We start from the raw sequence: 18859 nt of genomic DNA, 5'->3' as shown, positions 1-18859 counted from the left end.
GTTCACAAGAAAATGACAAATGGAAAGGAGCAACAGGAAAGTGACAGAACCTGTACTGAGAGAGGAGAAAAGAAAGAGATGAACAGAAAAGAAAAGAGATAACTGACCAGAGAAAACCTCATATGACAAGAGAGATCTGGGGGCCTAAGAATGCAACAGAGCTCTATAAGTCATGGCATCAGTGATTTCATTGTCAACATTTATTTGTTGAGCCCTTGGTACGTACAAGGCTCTGTGCTCAATGAGGATGCATGCCTTCACTCTATGTTTTTCTGTACAATTAAATAAACATAAAATAATGTTTACCCTAACACCCTAAGACAACTGAAAAGTTTATGATTTCATAATCAGAACATTTAAGAAATGTTTTAACCAGACAAAACAGACTTCAAAACAAAGGCTATAACAAGAGACAACTAAGGACCCAGCAATTCCGCTTCTGGGTATTTATCCAAAGAAACCTAAAACACTAAATTTGAAAAGACATATACAACCATGTGTCCATTGCAGCGTTATTTACAGTAACTAACGTAGAGAAGCAACCTAAGTGTCCATCAACAGATGACGGATAAAGAAGTGGTGCCTAGGCACAATGGAATATGACTCAGCCATAAAAAGGAATGAAATCTTGCCATCTGCAACAACATGGATGGACCTAGAGGATACTGTGCTGAGTGAAATAAGTCAGACAGAGAAAGACAAATGCCATATAATTTCACTTATATGTGGAATCTAAAAAATAAAATGAACAAGCAGAACAGAAAAAAACCCCATAGATACAGAGAACATTTTGACTGTTGCCAGATAGGAGAAGGGTTGGAGGGATGGGTGAAAAAGGTGAAGGGATTAAGTACAAATTGGTAGTTTTAGTTTTTGGGTTTTTTTAGAATAGCCATGGGTATATAAAGTACAGCACAGGGAGTACAGTCAATGACATTGTAATAACTACGTATGGTGTCAGACATAGGTTGGATTTACCAGGGTGATCACTTCGTAAGTAATATAAATGCCTAATCACTGGGTTGTATACTCAAAGTAATATAATATTATACGTCAGCTGTAACTGAAAGATAAAAAAATTACTAAAAAAAAAAAGAAATGTCCTAAACAACTCATTAATCAATGACCTCAAGTAGATTTCATATTAAATTGGTTAAGTTATGAATTAATAGTACTTTTCCTTCATTAAATATGAGAGAACATTGTCTATGCAAGATCATTAAGAACTCTAAGAACATCATGCTAAACTTACCTCAGAAACTAAATGAGAATTCTCAGTATCTCAGCACCAATATTCTTCCCCCATTTTTATCCTCGAGTGTCCTGAGAAGCAATGAAAATTGCTATACACCATGGTTTGAAATGGCCTTATCTCTAGTCACTTACCCAATCAGAAATAGCTTCACCTTTGGTGATAGCAATGAATACTTCTTGAATTTCTCCACTGTCTTATCAATCAGTATCCGTCCAAATTTAAAGGTACTTTCATGAGGAAATAAATTTGAAAAACAGCAATGTAGGGTGAAAGTTTTGACTCAGGGCTGCAAAATTGTTCTCACATTTTATGATTTTGTACAGCTCATTTAGCTTTAATAAACAGTACATGTATAATCTTGACTGCTGCTACCTATTACTGCTGAGGACTACTGCTGGGTTCCTGGCCAGACCCATGACAGGATACTCCAAAGACATTCAAAATCCACTAGGGAATTTGTGGAAATCTGTAGAATCAGGTTCTGTGTGTGAAGTGACAGCTCCTTCTGCCACATCTTGCTATCTACACCAAAGAAAGAAATCCCACTTAGAGAAAAGCTTGAGCTATAACCAGTACATGCAAATTGTATGTACTAGTCTGACCCCAACATCCTGCGTAGGAAATGAAAACAATTTCTCCCAAACAAGCCTACTTAAAAGACAAACTAAATAAATAACTAAATAAATAACTAAAATAAATAAATAAGAACAGAAAGTGATGCAGGCTAGAGACATGAGGCAGTGCCAAGGAGAATAAGTGGTCTAAGAAAACTGTCAACCAACCGACAACAATATGATGATTATAAGAGGGAAAGGGGGTGGGGGGAGGTAGAAGAGGGTATTGAGGGGATAAATGATGACGGAAAGAGACTTGACTTTGGATGGTGATCACACAATACAACGTACAGAAGATGTATTATAGAATTGTACACTTGAAACCTATATAATTTTATTAACCAATGTTCCCCTAATAAATTCAATAAATTTTCTTTTGAAAGACACTGTCGATCAGTTCTGCCTTGTGTAGAAAAATTTAAAACCACTTGCAAAATATGAGCTCTCGATGCTTGTCTGGGAAAGCATCATTGATTTCTCATTATCAAAGAGTTATCTAATGTTCTTTACTTGGGACAAAAAACGCAACAAAAGGACAACCAATGCTAAGTGCTAAATATCCCCTGGTACAAAATTAATTTTTAAAAAGGAGAAGAAAAATGTTGATTTCCCCCTGCTGATAAATACGATTCTGAAACTTTTCTTCAATACAAACAACAAATAGATTGTAAGGCAGGGGTGGGGAGTGTAGCAGGTAAGGGATTAAATTCTTTATTCTTTCTCTTTCCAGTAAAAATTGCTGACATTTCTGGATTGTGATACAGCATTTTCAAAATTTCATTTTCAAAATGAAATTACATATAATAGTCTGTGCTGAGGAAAACAGACTTATATCTTAAAAACAACTCAAATGATGAAATCAGAAGTAAAGAACAACTAGAAGTCTAAAATCAGTTTTTATATATTAAGTATTCATATTTTTATTTTTTGTTTTTAATTTTATTTTTCACTTACGATCTACATTCAATATTATTTTCTATTAGTTTCAGGTATGCAACATAGTGGTTATACAATTATATACTTTACAGTGTTTCCCCTGATAACTCAAGTACCCCCCTGGCACCATACATAGTTATTACAATATTATTGACTATATTCACTATGCTGTAATTTATATCCCTGCGACTATTCTGTAACTACTAATTTACACTTTTTAATCCCTTCACCTTTTTCACCTGGTCCCCAACCTCTGTCCCCTCTGGCAACCAGAAGTATGTATATTTTTTAAAATACAGTACACTGAACTCTATTTAATTATGTGTAAAATTGTAATTATCAAAAAGGTCTATAAATTCAATATTTTAAAAGACTAAAATTATTCATGCATTTATGCATTTGGAACCTTACCTTGTTCCAAAAAGGATTTCAGGTTGTTTATATGGACAATTACAAAATAAAATTAAAATTTTAAGTATATGAGGAAACTGGAGGAGAGGGAAAATTCACTACTTCAATAAATATTTACTGAACACCAACTCAGTGTTCTAGGCAATGGAGATGTGTTGTGAATAAAGAGACAAGATGATTTCTCATGGTTTACATTCTAGTGATGGCATACTGGAAGAAAGACAATAGACAAATCAATCGCTAAAAAGAATGTCAAACGCTAACAACTGTTAGAAGACAATAGAGTAAAAGTGATGTAATAAGGAGGGGGTGAGGTGGGACTACTTTAGAAAAATGGACAGAGGTGACTTTCCTTTCATCCTGAAAATTTATTTTAATCAAAGTATAACATGCATATGAAAACGTGCATAGATCTGACTTCCAAGCCTGATAAACCTCATGAACCAAGAAATACTGCAGATGACTTCTGAGAGGAGCACACTGATGAGCGAGTTATGAAACTGCTATGAAAACTCAAGCTGTGACTTTCACTCTGCAGGAGGGCACAACTGACCTCTAAACTTTTGGCATCCAACTCGGAAAAGGAAACAGTTACAGGACAAATCTCTCCTCTCGGTCCTGATGATACATCATGTGTGATGTTCACCAAGACTTTGATTGATACTGTACTTGGTTTCTCAGGAATCTCTTACAATGTCCTTCAAGATGTCCTTTAGAAAAAGCCTGGTAGATGATTGAAGAGGTCAAGGAAGTGACTGAGAAGACTGATACAAATTCAGATACCAAACTCTCTTGTGACTAACTTAAATCTAAAGAGAGTTAGGGGAAAAATCTCTTAAATTTTAAGAATACACAGAGCTCCTCAACCCTGGATATAAATTGGAATCTACTGGGGAAACTTTTTAAAATACCCCCACCCAGGATCTCTGGAGGTGAGGTCAGGACACTATGAAGGAATGGAAGATAATTCTCCATAATCAGTTTCTTTTAAGTGAATTTATGGCAGATTAAACTCCAACAAATATTCAGAGAGCAGATATTCTCTGCTGTCATTTAGATATGGACTCAGATATTTCTATGTGCTTAAAAGAATATCTGAGATAGAAGTATAAAGTAAACCCATTTCTAGACATGAACATAACAATGCTAAACATGACATCATCAGTCCACCCCTAGAAGAAGTTAGCCAGGAAAGAGACCTGGCAGGGCCAAGAGTTTCTTAAAGAAATAACGCTAGGTATGTTCTAACACAGAGGTAAACAGGTAACCACACATTAAATAAATAGCAAAGATTAAAAAGGATTATTTTATGTGATTTCTAACATTTTCTTTGAGAATCCTTTCCCCAATACTATTTATTAGTTGCATGACCCTGGGCAGGTTAATTAACTTCCTTTAAGTCTCAGTTTTCTCATTGACAAAATGGGTTAATAATTGTATCTACCTCATAATGAGAGATGATGCATGGAAAGCACTTGGCACATGATAAATGTTCAATAAATATTATTATTTTTTAACTTTCACTAAATATTTGCTTTCCAGTGCTTTTATTACCAAAGTAAACACATCCAACTAGATGTTCTCAGAAGCTACTGTTTTTTATTATTATTGATTGGTTACATATCTCTTTTACCTGAATGTTCTGACATTTGGAACTCTGGAGCTACTTGTTCTATGAAGACAAAAAAGATATTTCATACCTTTTCTTTTGAAAAAGGTCATATGATATGAATCCTTGTTTAGCATTTGATATTTCTGTTTTATAAAATTTTTGACCACAAAAGAGCACATTAATTATGGTGTTGACTGCTAAATACTAAAATCTTTTATTTACAAAGTTTCTAATAGTCAGTCTACACATCCAGTTCCAAAACAAACAAAGCACACATCCTCCAAGAGGTGTTTTTCACCTTTTAAATGTTAAGTATCTTTCCATATTCCACTCTCATTCTCAAGGTAGCAGACATGAAGCATCCCTGCTGTGTTCTGCAAGCTTCTTCGCTACTTACTACATAACATTAAAAGATTTTTTCAAGTGCTGAAAGAAATAAATAGTTCCAATGGGGCATGTGTAAGAAATCTCTGACCCCAGTGTTATTGAATGACATCTAAGAAAATGTTGGTGGTCCCCTAGCACATGGCCAGTTTAGCACTGTGGTTAAGCACACAGGCAGCACAGGGCAGCTGAAGTGCCTGGGTTCAAGCGGCCTCTCGGCTACCTATCAGCTTTGTGATTTTGCATCTAACAAGTATTACCTGTCACATGATTCTTGTGAAGATGCAATGCGTTTATGTACATCAAGTACTCAGAAGATCATTTGGCACTATAAAAAGTAAGCACATAAATTACGGCAGATTAAGTATTTTAGTATATACTGGAACATGTATCATGACACTATTGTGTTTCTTTCTTTTCCTGATTTCTCCTTCCTTCCTCCTTCTCACTGTTCTCAAGGGTTCTTCCTCTTCTTCAGCTCTCCCTCCTCCTTGTATTAACATCGTTTTCCCTCTGGGGCTTCTCCATGAGACTTAATGACAAATGTGGCCCTACCTGAGCCCCATGGGAGTTACTGAGTACCTTACAGGTTCGCTCTCAGTGTGTTATGACAAGAAAGCAGGCCCCCGCCAGGGACTTTTAGGAGGGAATCTGATCATTAAAAATGATGGAACACTCAGCATTCTCTGAAATATAAGAAAACAAATAAAACTAAAAAAAAAATTTATCAACCCATAAGCCCTTTGAGTAATTCATAATTTTCCATGTATAGCTATATAGAACCTATGAAAGACAGGTTCTTCTTTGTGCACAGTAAAATCATTACGCAGAATTTCAAAGATGCCCAAAAGAAACATACACAAATTGGGAATCTCAGAGAGTAAAAAAAAAAAAGACTTAAGGGAAACTTGTACAATTCTGAATTTCATTTTCTTTTAATTATTTAATTGGTAAGAGAAGGTTGGTATGGGAATAAGAATGCACTAAGAAATGTCTCCTTCCTATTTATAGCAGCAGAGCAGAACAAAGTTTTGATTGGTGAAAAAAACTTTATCAATATTGAGCTACTTAGGTTTAACAAATGCACATTAAGAGAAAACAAGATTTGTGCTCTCCTTGCAAAATACTTCTAAGGCTGTAATTCCTAGGAGCCCTTTTCTGCCAGGGAAGCAGTACTGCAGACAATTTACCATCAAGCTGACTCAGAGCTCCCAAGTGAAACAGCACAATTTTTAAGTACAGCTCATCCATGCTCAGGCATATGTATAAATATAATTGTGAAAAGGGAGCACTCCTAGAGCCTGCCTCTTGCTGCTATCTTGCACTTTCCCCGTTCATTACTGATTATCAAAACTATGACAAATTGTAGGTCTATGTTCTTGGCACCTGACCGACTATTTGAAAAGCTACAACACTTTCCAGGGAAAGAGACAGAGGAATAAGCAGCCCATCTATTCGCTGACAACAAAGACTTCTAACAAAAAGAAATTCTGTTATTTGTAGAGACATGTGATCACTGGGTGAAAAACAAATTATTGGAAATTGATGGGGTACCGCACAACGAAATAAATCACCAAATTATCTATCTTTGATGCTACAGAAATCTGTCATGGGTGGCTAGCAAAAAAGGAGTAACCATTAAGGTGCTTAATCTTAAAAATAGCAATTTTGTGATTATGAGTATCAAATCATCAATAAGACTCAGTAGGTGTTACCCTGCCCATATGGGTGTCCAGTTAAAAAATAGTTTTGTCCTTTTATCTGCAAACATACAATTCCTTCAACACAAATAATTTTAAGTCAGAAGAAAGACACTGAGTATTTTGGATATTATAGTTCTGAGTGCTATTTTACAGGACTGACATTACTTCAGACTAGGCAGACAACCTGGAGGATAGCAAGGTTATCTACAATCAAATATGATGTCTCTGACTATCAGTTCTAGGACTTTATGGCATAATAAGCTTTCAGTATGAGCTGATCATCCCACCTAGAATAAAAATAAAGTATTTTTTAAAATAAAAAAATAATAAAGTATGCATTCACATAACTGCCCATGTAGTAATAGACTCCTATCAACAGAATTATTATTTTACACCAAATTGCCAGTATTTCCACAGAACTAAAATGTAAATTTCTCCCCAAAAATATGTGTTGTGTTCCATTTAGTGATAAAAACTGAAACATGGACACATTATGAGTACAAGTGAGGTATGTTATACCATCACAGTTCTTGCGAGCTCTCTAAAACACAAGTAATACGTGGCTGGCTCCCTTACTCTGGGCCAATGGCTTGTTCTCACCAGGTGAGGAGTAGTTCCTGAATTAGTGTAGATGACCTCTGAGGTCTCTTCCATCTCTAGCACTGTTAGATTCCACTTATTTATGTAAATTTGAGTAATCTGTAACTTACTCGTGGGAATGTGTTAAAATCAGGTAATTAGGGCACCATTTTTGCATTAAAGTGATGTCACAAAACTTCTAAATAGTACTCAAGAAGCCTGAAGGAGTTTGTTATTTAACAAAAACTCATACAGTATTTGCAATATGCCCAGCATTGTTCTAAGTGCTTTATAAATATTAATTCATTTATACAGTATTTTCAATCTACTTATAAATTAAGTTCTTATGAAGCTTAATGAGTACGTGAATTGATATTTACCTATGAATTAAACAACCCCAACTCTATTCATTTCTAACTATTAAGATTATCCCACGGTAACACAAATCTGGTCAATTAACTCTCCTTCTGAAAGCCTTCAACTGCCTTTAGGACAAAGTCCAAATTCCTCAGCAAATCATAAAGGTGCTGCAGCATCTCTCTGCTTTCCTGTTTTGTCTCATCTGTCCTTTAAATCCTAACTATTTGCGGTTAACAAAAATGTGTCCCACATGCCTATGTACTTGCTGCCCCTTGGGTTTCATATTCCAGTCCCTTCCCTTTAATCTGGCCAATTCCTACTCACTCTCAAAACAGAGCTCACACAGCACCTCCCCCCGAAAGTCCATCCTGACTGCCCACCTGGGTTAAATAATAGGTCTTCTCTGCTTCCACAGCTTTCTGGGGTCACCTCCAGAAAATCCCACAGATTGGGCAGAATGTAACTGCTTATTCACTCATCCATCTTCCCACCTGTCTGTAAATCCCTTAAAGGCTAAAACTGTGTCTTTTCTCTTTAAATCCCCAGGGCCTTGCACAAAAGTTGGTACACAGAAGAGGCTCAAATAAATAAATGCCTTTAAATAAATCAACAAATGATATATGTTTTGTGAGTTGACACAAAATCATCCCAATTTTATTTCTGAAGTAGAAAGGAAGTTGCTAAAAATATCTACGGGTAGCTAAGATGCCATAAATTATATCTATTTAATTACCAAAGAAATAACAAGGACCATATACAATCAACTCATGTTTTCAGGTCAAATTACATCTCTTGAGAAAACTAGAAATGCCACAATGCAGGAAAACTCCTTCGTTTCCTAACTGCAGGAAAAGTTGGCATATGGCAAGTAGGTCTTTACAGCTCTGCCAGATTCAGTCCTTGTAACAACCAACTATCATTTAAGGAGTACGGAAAACTGCAAAAGCTCCCCAGGTGATCCAGATATCCAACCAGATGGATTGTGTGTACTTTACTACGTGCCAGGCACTGAGATGATTTCCTGAAATAATCACTTCGATGACAAGACAGTATCTTCATTTTCATTTCTGACTTGAATTAATAATCTATTCATGCTATTTAACCTATATCCTACCAATTCATTCACACCTCACCAAAGGGCAGAGCCATTCTTCTCAATTGTGATGTTTATTGCTGTAGAAAGCAGAAACTGCAGGGGCCCAAGGTATCTTCTGCCCCAAGTGGAGAGACTCAGGAATCAAAAAACTGCAGAAGTAGAGCTCCATAAATGGGCAGAAAAGGAGTATACTGGCTTGTTTTCCAAAGTGGTGGTCTTTCCCCAACGCAGAGAAGGGCACGGGAACCTGAAGACAGTACTAGCATGAGGCACAGACTCAGCACTTTCAGGTTCAATCCTGCAGTTTTCTTTTTCTGCATCAACTTCCTTCTGTCTCCCTTCCTCTCTGAGAAAGTCTTTGTGATTTGTTTTAAAGTACTGGTTATAATCAGCAAAAATTCACACTGTAGGAAACTCTATAGGATGAAAGACTCCCTGTTGTCAGTGAATAAATTGCAAGGAAAAAAAACACACAAAGAAATAGAGGGGAAAATATACATTAAGGACACTTAAAACAAAACACACTGCCTCCTGACTGCTTTTGTTCAGTGGTTACAGCATCGGCTGCAGACCTAAGGGTCACTCGTTCGATTACCAGTCAAGGGCACATACCTCGGTTGTAGGTTCCATCCCTGAACCCAGTCAGGCTCATGAGGGAGGCAACCAATTGATGTCTCTGTCTCTCTGTCTCTGTCTCTCTCCCTCCCTCCCATTCTCTAAAAATCAGTGGAAAAAAATATCCTCAGGTGAGGATAAAACACATGCACACACTAATTGTAGTCAAAAGACATTATTTGGGGGAAAAAAAAAGACATTATTTGGGTCCTGGCTCAAACAAACAAACTTAAATATGTATGTATAATATTTACATACGTTTTTATATATTTTAACATGTTTACATATTTAATATATAATATTTCTATATTAGATATAATATGGTTACATTTTTAAAAGAATCCTTATCTTTTAGAAATGCATAGTAAAACTTTTTATAAATGAAATTATATGATCTGCTTCAAAATAATACAGGAAGGGGAAGAAAATAGGTAGGATATAGGTAAAACAAGATTAGTAATTGAGTTGACTAATTGGTAATTAATATGAGTTGCTAATTGGGAAGCTGGGGGTTCATTACAATATTCTGCTTTTCTGTGTGTTTAAAACTTATTCCTCTACAGAAATAATTCTAACGTATTGAAAAATAAGACGGTGCCCCCCTGCTTCTTCAGTTTTACTACAGAAACAAATTAAAATGAAAAAAACAACAACAGGATTTACCAAACACTAATTCAAATAATGGAATATTTCATTAAAAGCTTGACATATTAGATTTTTTTACTACAATAATCTAACTTTGATGAGTATTGTTGTAGCCCTTTAAATTACCTCCTCACTTATATTAAAATGTTAAGATTTGGCTACAAATACAAATTTAAATAGTATTTTTCTTTTATTACATAGATAAATTGTAAATTTGCTTCAGTTAAGTTTACAAATTTTCAACTACTTAAGTTCTATTTTCATAAGCACTGATGGTAGGTGAGTGAACTGGTTGCCAGACTCGTGTATATAAATTCAAAAAATGTTTACAGAGCCCCAAGTAGTTACTGAACTTAACCAGTAAATTCAAAATAATTTTCAGCATACCTGTGGATGTGTGATATTAATCTAAACATAGGTAACTGGTAAACTTAGATCTTTTTTAAAAACATAATTAACAAATGCCCAATAAATAGTATGGTCCTAATTACACCAAGAAGGCTGCTACCAAGAAGAAAGCAGGGAGGGGACTGCCCTTCCTGGAAAGTGGAGGTGAATGAGTACATCTCTGGTGTCCACATGCTGAGTGAGCTGAGAACCTTGCAGTTTAGCTTATTTTTATGGTTTGAGTTTAGTTAGGGATCTCCAGGTTTGCTTTTACAATTTTCTACAGTACCAATGGTGGTTTAATCGCTTATAAAGTCCTCTCTTTGAGCATTAAAACCACCACAACAATAATAATGATGCAAATAATGCCCAAATGTTCTATCCCTTCTTGCTTTTTATTTGGAAGGGAGCGCGTATGCATTAGATACGAGTAAAAGGGTTCCCGCTTTGCTTGAGACAAGAGAGAGGGTCTCCTCCCTTTCGCTCAGTTCCCGCACTGCTGGAGGGATCCCGCACGAACTCCTCTCCAGCCAAGTCCCTGGCCTGCGGCCGTCTGGGGTTTTTGTCCCCGCTTTCCGTTCTTTTCTTGCACAGGGAGCGCCCTGCTGGACTAGCAATAGGATTGCGCTCATTTCACCTAAAACACAGCATCTCCAGGGCAACCGAGAGCAAACGCGGAGTCGCGGGTGGGCAGAGCCGCGCGAGGGCCACCCTCCCGGACCGCGCCTCTCACCTGAGCGCCTCTGGGGTCGCCCCGCACCCGCGTGTTGAGCGCGTCGTGCCCGGTTTCGTCTCCGCCGCCGGAGCGGTAGAGGAGCCGGAGCGGCACGATGCTCTGGCGCTCCAGGAAGCCGTTCTCGTTCCTCCTCTCCAGCTCGGTCAGCGAGGCGTCTCCTCCAGGCAGAAAGGGGACACGGAGGGAATGGGGAGAAAACGCGAAAATAATAACCCCCATTCACAATCGTCCGTCGAGCGGCCCGACCCCTCCCCTCTGAAAATTCCACCGCCCCCTCCCTCTCGGACCCCAGCTGGGAAGGACGCAGACACCAGCGGAGAGCCTCGGACCGGCTCCTCTAAGCGCACCCAGGATAGGGGCCCAGAAGCAGAGCACCCCTTTCCCATGCTCCCCATGCCTCTTCTTCAAAAGAAGGTCATCCGACCGAAGGCTTCTAATGCATCCGCGCGCCCCCACACGTATTTTTTCTCCACTTCTCACCACCCTTCCAAATAAAAAAAAAAAATCTCCCCGCGCGCTCGGGAAATGGGGATGCCCCTTTGCAATGTGTCTGCGGGCTGCAGAGATTCCCGGCAAATGGTACGTCCCTAAACCACAGAGGGTGGCGAACTTACCTGCGCGGCCGCAGCGCGCCTGGGGGCAGGTCCCCAGGGCGCAGAGCAGCAAGAAGGGCACGGACGCAGCCGCCGCCGCCTGCATGGTGCCGCCGTCAGCAGCCTCGCTGGAGACGCTCAGCTCCTCATGCCCGGGCAGCCGGTCCGAGTCCCCGGCCCAGCGCCCCCCGGCTCGCCGGGGCCGCCCCCTCCCAGCCCCGGCCGGTGCTGCGGCGGCCGTAGCGCTGCAGCCTCCGCCGCGCCGCTGCCTCAGTGCTGCATTGTGCTCGGCGGGCGCTTCCGCTGGCGTGGGGAGCGAGCGAGTGCTGCATTGGGCGGTAGGCTGTAGCTAAGTGGTTTCTAGCGCCTCCCACCTCCTCCCCGGGCACGGACTCGGGCGGGCGACACGCACTCCGCAGGGAGCGAGCGGCCGCCGCGCCCGCCGCCCCCCGCGCGGGCAGGGGCGCGCGCACGGGCGTCGCTGGGAAATGTAGTTCTCGCGCGCGTCCCGCTCGTCTCCACCGCCGAGCGAATCGTCGCGACTTCGTGACCGCGAGGCCTCCGCAGCCTGAAGACGCGAGGGAGGAAAAGGCGACAGAAAACAAGACTCTTGGAACCCAGGCTCTCCAACCGCGCCGCTGCGACAGCCGGTATTCATCCGCTTCGTCCGCAAAGAACTGTATTAAGGTTTCTTACAAATTTAATAGTTAATTATTATCAGGGAACTATATCCTCAAGAGTACATGGTAGGTTAATCACTCAGCAAGTATTGAGGGCCTACTATGTGCCTGGCGGCTGACTAAGCGCAGGGGACACAACGGGGAAGGACACAGGTTTAAGGGGCACCTGCCCTTGGACACAGTGGAGTAAACACCGTTTTACACAGTACAGGTGGAAAGTGCCCTGGCGATGCTAGAGGAGGGTCACTAACAGCCAGGGGGACGCAGCGGATCCTGCTGAAGAAGGTCTACGCAGGCACTGGAAGGAGGTGTTGGATTTAGCCCAACTCTTCATGGCGTCTTTGCCCTTTCTCTGATATCTGTCTGCCTCGAACCTATATGAAAACCCAACTTGGGGAACTCCACTTTTTCGTCTGCCTATTCCATTTTTCTTTAATTTCAAATATTAGAAACTCTTGAGGATAAGACAATAATAAAAAAATTGCCCACACAATTAACACTTGTGTAGTTACCACGGTACAGTTTTTCAGAGGTCACATATAAAGTCGTGTTAACCTTAGGTCAACAATTCGATAACTATTATTTCTCCCATTTCAGGGAAGAGGAAATTAAGGTTTGGAGCTGCACCTTTTGAATACTGTAGCCACTAGCAACATGTTGCTATTTAAATTAATTAAAATTTAAAATTCGGTTCCTAAGTCATACTAGCCACATTACAAGTGCTGAAGAAGATACCTGTGGTGAGTGGCTACTGTTCTGTACAGCAAAAACATGGAAAGTTTCCATTGTTGGAAAAAGTTCTGTTGGACAGCACTGGATTTTAGAATGTAAATGACTTTTCGCAAGGTCACATGGCTAATCATAAAGTAATCTGGATCTCCTGCTTTCAGAGCTGAGTCTAGTCATAAAGTAATCTGGATCTCCTGCTTTCAGAGCTGAGTCTTTTCCCACATTTTCCTGGTTGAACCTGTGCTTGTGTAACCTCGGTCCTGATTCTAGTCCTGTAAAACATACAGAAGAATCTTCCACATGATGTTCTTTGGAAAAAAATTTTTTTAATCCTCACCAGAAGATATTTTCAGGTCTTATGTTCAAGTTTTGAGTTTCCAGTTTCAGTTTTATGGCTTTAGGCCTTACATTCAAGCCTTTAATCCATTTTGAGTTTACTTTTGTGTATGTTACAAGATAAGGGTCCAGGTTTGTTCTTTTGAATGTGGTTTTCCAATGCTGTTTATTGTATATTCTTGGCTGCTTTGTCATAAATTAATTGATCATATATGCATGAGTTTATTTCTGGGTTTTCTATTCTTTCCCATTAATCTATGTGTCTGTTTTTATGTCAATACCATACTGTTTTGATTGCTATTGCTTTGTAATCTAGTTTTGTAATATAGTTTGAAATCAGGGTGTTTGATATCTCCAGCTTTGTTCTTTCTCAAAATTACTTTGGCTGTTTGGCGTTTTTGTGGTTCCATACAAATTTTAAGATTATTTCTTCTACTTCTATGAAAAATGCCACTGGAATTTTAAGGATTGAATCTGTAGATATTTTTGGGTAGTATGGACATTTTAACAATATGAATTCTTCCAATCTATGAGCATGGAATATTTTTGTTGTTGTTGTTTGTTTATTTATTGTTGATAGTATTACGGATATTCCCCATTTTCCCCCCTTCACCCCCTCCACCGAACCTCCACCCCACCCCAGGCCTTCCCCACACTATTGTCTGTGTCCATGGGTTATGCATACATGCATATATGTTCTTTGATTCATCTCTTCCCATCCCCCCCCCGAGATCTGTCATTCTGTTCCATGCATCCATGCCTCTGGACCTATTTTGTTCATCAGTTTATTTTGTTCATTAAATTCCACAGTTAAGTGAGATCATGTGATATTTGTCTTTCTCTAACTGTCATAATAATCTCCGGGTCCATCCATGCTGTCTCAGAGGGTAAGAGCTCCTTCTTTTTCACAGCTGCAGAATATTCCATGGTATAAATGTACCACAGCCTTTTTTATCCACTCATCTACTGATGGGCACTTGGGCTATTTTCAGATCTTAGCTATTGTAAATAATGCTGCTATGAACTAGGGGTGCATATATTCTTTCTAATTGGTATTTCAGGGTTCTTAGGATATATTTCCAGAAGTGGGATCGCTAAGTCAAATTGCAGTTTTTAATTTTTTGAGGTAACTCTATACTGTTTTCCACAGTGGCTGCACCAGTCTGCATTCCCACCAGCAGAAGCATGGAATATTTTTTCATTTATTTTTGTGTTCTTCAATCTCTTTCATCATCAGTGTCTTATTGTCTTACAGCTTTTGTGTACAGGTCTTTCATCTTCTTGGTTAAATTTATTCCTAGGTATTTTATTCTTTTTGATGCTATTGGGATTGTTTTTTAAATTTCTCTTTCTGATAGTTTGTTATTAATGTATAGAAACACAACTGATTTATGCATATTGATTTTGTATCCTGCAATTTTAATGAGTTTGCTTATTAATTCTAACTTTTTTTGTGTGGAGTTTTTAAAAAAATGAACATGGCCCCTTGGGTGCATAGTATACAGCCATTAATTAGGCAGATGCATAATTTTTCTGTTCATAATATCACATCATCTGCAAATAGAGACAGTTTTACTTTTTTATTTCTAACATGGGATGCCTTTTGTTCTTTTTCTTGACTTATTGCTCTGGCTAAGACTTCCAGTACTATGTTGAATAAAAGTGGTAAGAGAGTGGGCATCTCCGTCTTCTTCCTGATCTTAAAAGGAAAGGCTTTTAGCTTTCACCCTTGAGTATGATGTTAGCTGTGAGCTTGTCATATATGGCCTTTATTATATCAAAGCATATTCTCTCTATGTCCAGTTTGCTGAGAGCTTTTATCATGGATGGAATATGCCAAATGCTTCTTCTGCACCTGTTGACGTGATAACACGATGTTATTCTCCATTTTGTTAATGTTGTGTACCCCTTGGTCTCCTTTGCATCTCCTTGAAGTAGTGCTCTTCTGGCTATATCTGCCATATATACCTATACGCATCCAGCACATATACAGAAGCAGGTGCGCATAGTTTTAACAATTGTCAAGGTTGAAGAGGCAGCCAGAGAAGTCCTGATTCTCAGTGAGTTGTGGAATTAAGAGAACACAACTCTTTTAGGAGCAAAATAGACAGACAGCCAACAAGGGAATTACTGAATATGTGCCATTAAAATAAACCAGCCTCTGGAGGCTGAGAGCAGTTGCTCCAATAAGAACTCATGATCTCTTGTTTGGTTTCAGACTTCAGTCAAGTTTTCAACCCAGATATCACTGACTAAAGAAAGGACCCTGCAATACATGTCAGGTACACATGGTAATGATTCCCCTAATCCTTCACCAAAGGGACCTACTGCCATTTACTCCAATAACTGTGCACGGGGGAAAGGGAAATACCCAAATATTTGTTGAATGCAGTGTCTGAATTGACATTGATATCTGGGACCCAAAGCACCTATCACAGTGGAGGCATAGGGGAGCTGGGTAATAAATGAAGTCCTGACCAAGGTTTCGCTCACAGCCTCTGACTGTATTATTAGAGGAGAAATACTTAGTACTTCATAAAACCCCCCATATTGTTTCCCTGGCCTGTAGGGTAAGGATTATTATAGTGAAAAAGACTAAAGGAAGGGAGGGAGGGAGGGAGGGAGGGAGGGAGGGAGGGAGGGAGGGAGGGAGGGAGGGAGGGAGGGAGGGAGACTAAGTGGGAACCTCTAAAACTGCCGCTATACCTCAACCAAATAATAAATCAAAAACAATACCGTAACCTGGGGTCGTGGTGGTGGTGGTGGTAGTGTTTGTGGTGGTGATAAAGGAATTACTGTCCCTGTTAAATATCCGAAAGATGGTTAATTCTTATCATAATCATATATAGGTCATAAAGAGTGCCAGCAGACTACCACAAACTGCACTAAGTAGTAGCCTCAACTTCAGTTGCAATGCCAGATGTGGTGTCTTTTCTTAAAAATGAACATGGAAAAAAACAAACACCCTCGGATGAGAATTGAAAAAAAAAAAGTTAAAAATGAACACGGCCCCTTGGGTGCATGGTCTACAGCTGTTGACTTGGCATAGGCATAATTTTTCATCCCTGCCAGTAAAAAAAAGGATTAGAAATGGCTTGCATTCACAGGGGAAAGATTATATATACATTTATAGTTTAACCCAAGGGCTATTTAAACTCTTTTCCTTTGTTATAATTTGAAGGGGATGCCGTGGAGAATATCACTTTAATCCATTATCCTGATGATATATTTGTCAGACCATATGAGCAGGAAGTTGCTAGCACACTGGAAACTTTGATAAGACACATGTTCCCTAGAGGGTGAGAGATATACCCTAAGAAGATTCAGGCCGGGACGGTGTGGCTCAGTTGGTTGGGCATTGGCCCATGCACCAAAAGGTTGCAATTCTCGGTCAGGGGACATGCCCCATTGCAGGCTCAATCCACAGTACGGGGAAGGCAGGGGGCAGCTGATGTTTCATTCTCACATTGATGTTTTTCTCTCTCTCTCCCTTCCTCTCTCTCCAAAAATCAATAAAAAATCTTAAAAAAATAAGAAAAAGGTTCAGGGACCTGCCACATCAGTAACATTTTTAGATTCAGTGGTCAGGGGCATGCCAGGAAATCCCACCAAAGTAAAGGACGAATTACTGCATCCTGAACTTCCCAAACATGGAAGAAGCATAGTTTCTGACAGGCCTCTTCTGATTATAGCAGCAGTGTATTTCAACTGGGAATACTGCTTCAAAGAAATGCTGTCAGCTGTGAGTGGAAGGGCTCTGCAGCCATAACACCAGGCAGGTACAAAGGTTCTAGAGGTATCAGTGCTAGGAAAACTGGAGTTTACGGTAAACCCCAGTAGGGAAAATCACAACTGAGGCTTTGGGGGTTTTAGAATAAACACATGACATCTTCAGTGGAGAATTATATACTTTTGAAAAAAATGAAAATAGTTTGTTTTATGACAAGATGATGTATGCGAGATGGAGCACCTGACCATGGGGCAAAAACCATCATGTGGTCACAACTGCTTATCCTGAGCTGGGGTCCTGTCATAACATTGGGCAGGTACAGCAATAAACCATTCATAAATTTGGGCAGGTGCAGCAATAAAACCATTGTAAGATGGAATTGGTATATCCAGGATTGGGCAAGACCAGGACCGGAAGGCTCAAGGGAGTTGCATAAGTAGGCAGCCCAGACCCCCATGTCCATCCATCAGTAGCGTCACCAGACCAGTTCTAAGCCGGGGGCTGGCCCTGTCCCAACACAATCCAGGACCTTTCTTGTGTCAGGTGACCTCCAGGTTCTTGATTCATGCAGGGAAGATTTCAAGCACAATTCAGAGTGAGAACAAAAGCAAGTTCTATTCTGGTAGAGACAAAGAGAGAGGCCAGGATGTGCCTGCTGCCATGTCCTGCTGTGAAAGAAGTAAAAGTATGTGTCAGAGCAGACGTGGGCCAGCTTGTGAGTTGTGCACAAGGTCAGTCAGTTCCTGGGGTTTTATGTGTTCCAGGTTTTTGAACTTTGTGGTGCTGAATTCTTTCTCCACCTTCTGGTTGGGAGGGGATCTTACTCCTGACACGGTCCATTCAGGAAGGGTCACAGTGTTCACCACTCCCTTGGCCCCCCTTCTACTTGCGCTGTCAGTTTTCATTGTAATGATGGTATAATGAGCTTTGGGGTCAGTCTCTGGTCAGTACTCCCTCCATCTTGAAATGATCTGTTTCTAGCCAGTCCTTGTTGTGGACCTCGATAGCCACAGCAGGGGTTTTCTTGCCATAAACTGTTTCCCTTTTATCATGAGGTGGAGGTGGAAGCTCTGGTCAGAGGACCTAGTGACTTATCAGCCTGTGATGTCAGCTCCTACTTCTTCATTTCATTTGTCAGGATTTTCCCCTAACTTCTCTAGTTCCTCTCTCTTAGGTCACACCTCCAGCTGTGTGGGCCACCGTGTAAGATCAGATGAAAAAAGAAGTTAAAACCCAGACTTGGTTCATTGGTTAGTTGCTTCCATGGGTGCAAGGTGGAAGTAGATAGGAACTGCCAAATAGCTATACTCAGGGATGGTATTGGTAGCCAGTCACAAGGGAAAACCTTCCCAATGGGCAGAGCTTCGAGTGGTGTACCTGGTCATCCCCTTTGGGTGTAAAGAAAAGTGGCCTGAGTTTAGAATACTTGTGGACCCATGGACAGTGAGAAATTACTTG

At 40.1% G+C, this 18859-nt stretch overlaps 1 protein-coding gene across 11 annotated transcripts in view; it reads right to left on the bottom strand.

Moving 5' to 3' along the window:
• Nucleotides 1-12262, bottom strand: part of ADAM22 (ADAM metallopeptidase domain 22) — a gene marked incomplete at its 3' end in the record, with an annotated part of 186572 nt that extends 174310 nt beyond the window's left edge. For 10 of the 11 annotated variants that reach the window (XR_013999568.1, XM_081147529.1, XM_081147520.1 and 7 more), the window contains exons 1-2: nt 11948-12129; nt 11331-11491 (exon numbers count right to left, since the gene is read on the bottom strand). Coding sequence is in view for 10 of the 11 variants with exons in the window: in XM_081147529.1 (XP_081003655.1) it covers nt 11331-11491; nt 11948-12032 (246 nt within the window). Of the gene's footprint in view, nt 1-11330; nt 11492-11947 lie in introns of all 11 variants that reach the window. The other variant, XM_081147528.1, reaches the window with a different exon arrangement.
• Between the last annotated feature and the right edge of the window lie 6597 nt (nt 12263-18859).

Source organism: Miniopterus schreibersii (assembly GCF_964146895.1).
Source record: "Miniopterus schreibersii genome assembly, chromosome: 9".
NCBI classification, from domain to species: Eukaryota; Metazoa; Chordata; class Mammalia; order Chiroptera; family Miniopteridae; genus Miniopterus; species Miniopterus schreibersii.
Note: the sequence above shows the minus strand (reverse complement) of the source record. Positions and strands in the feature narration are given on the sequence as shown.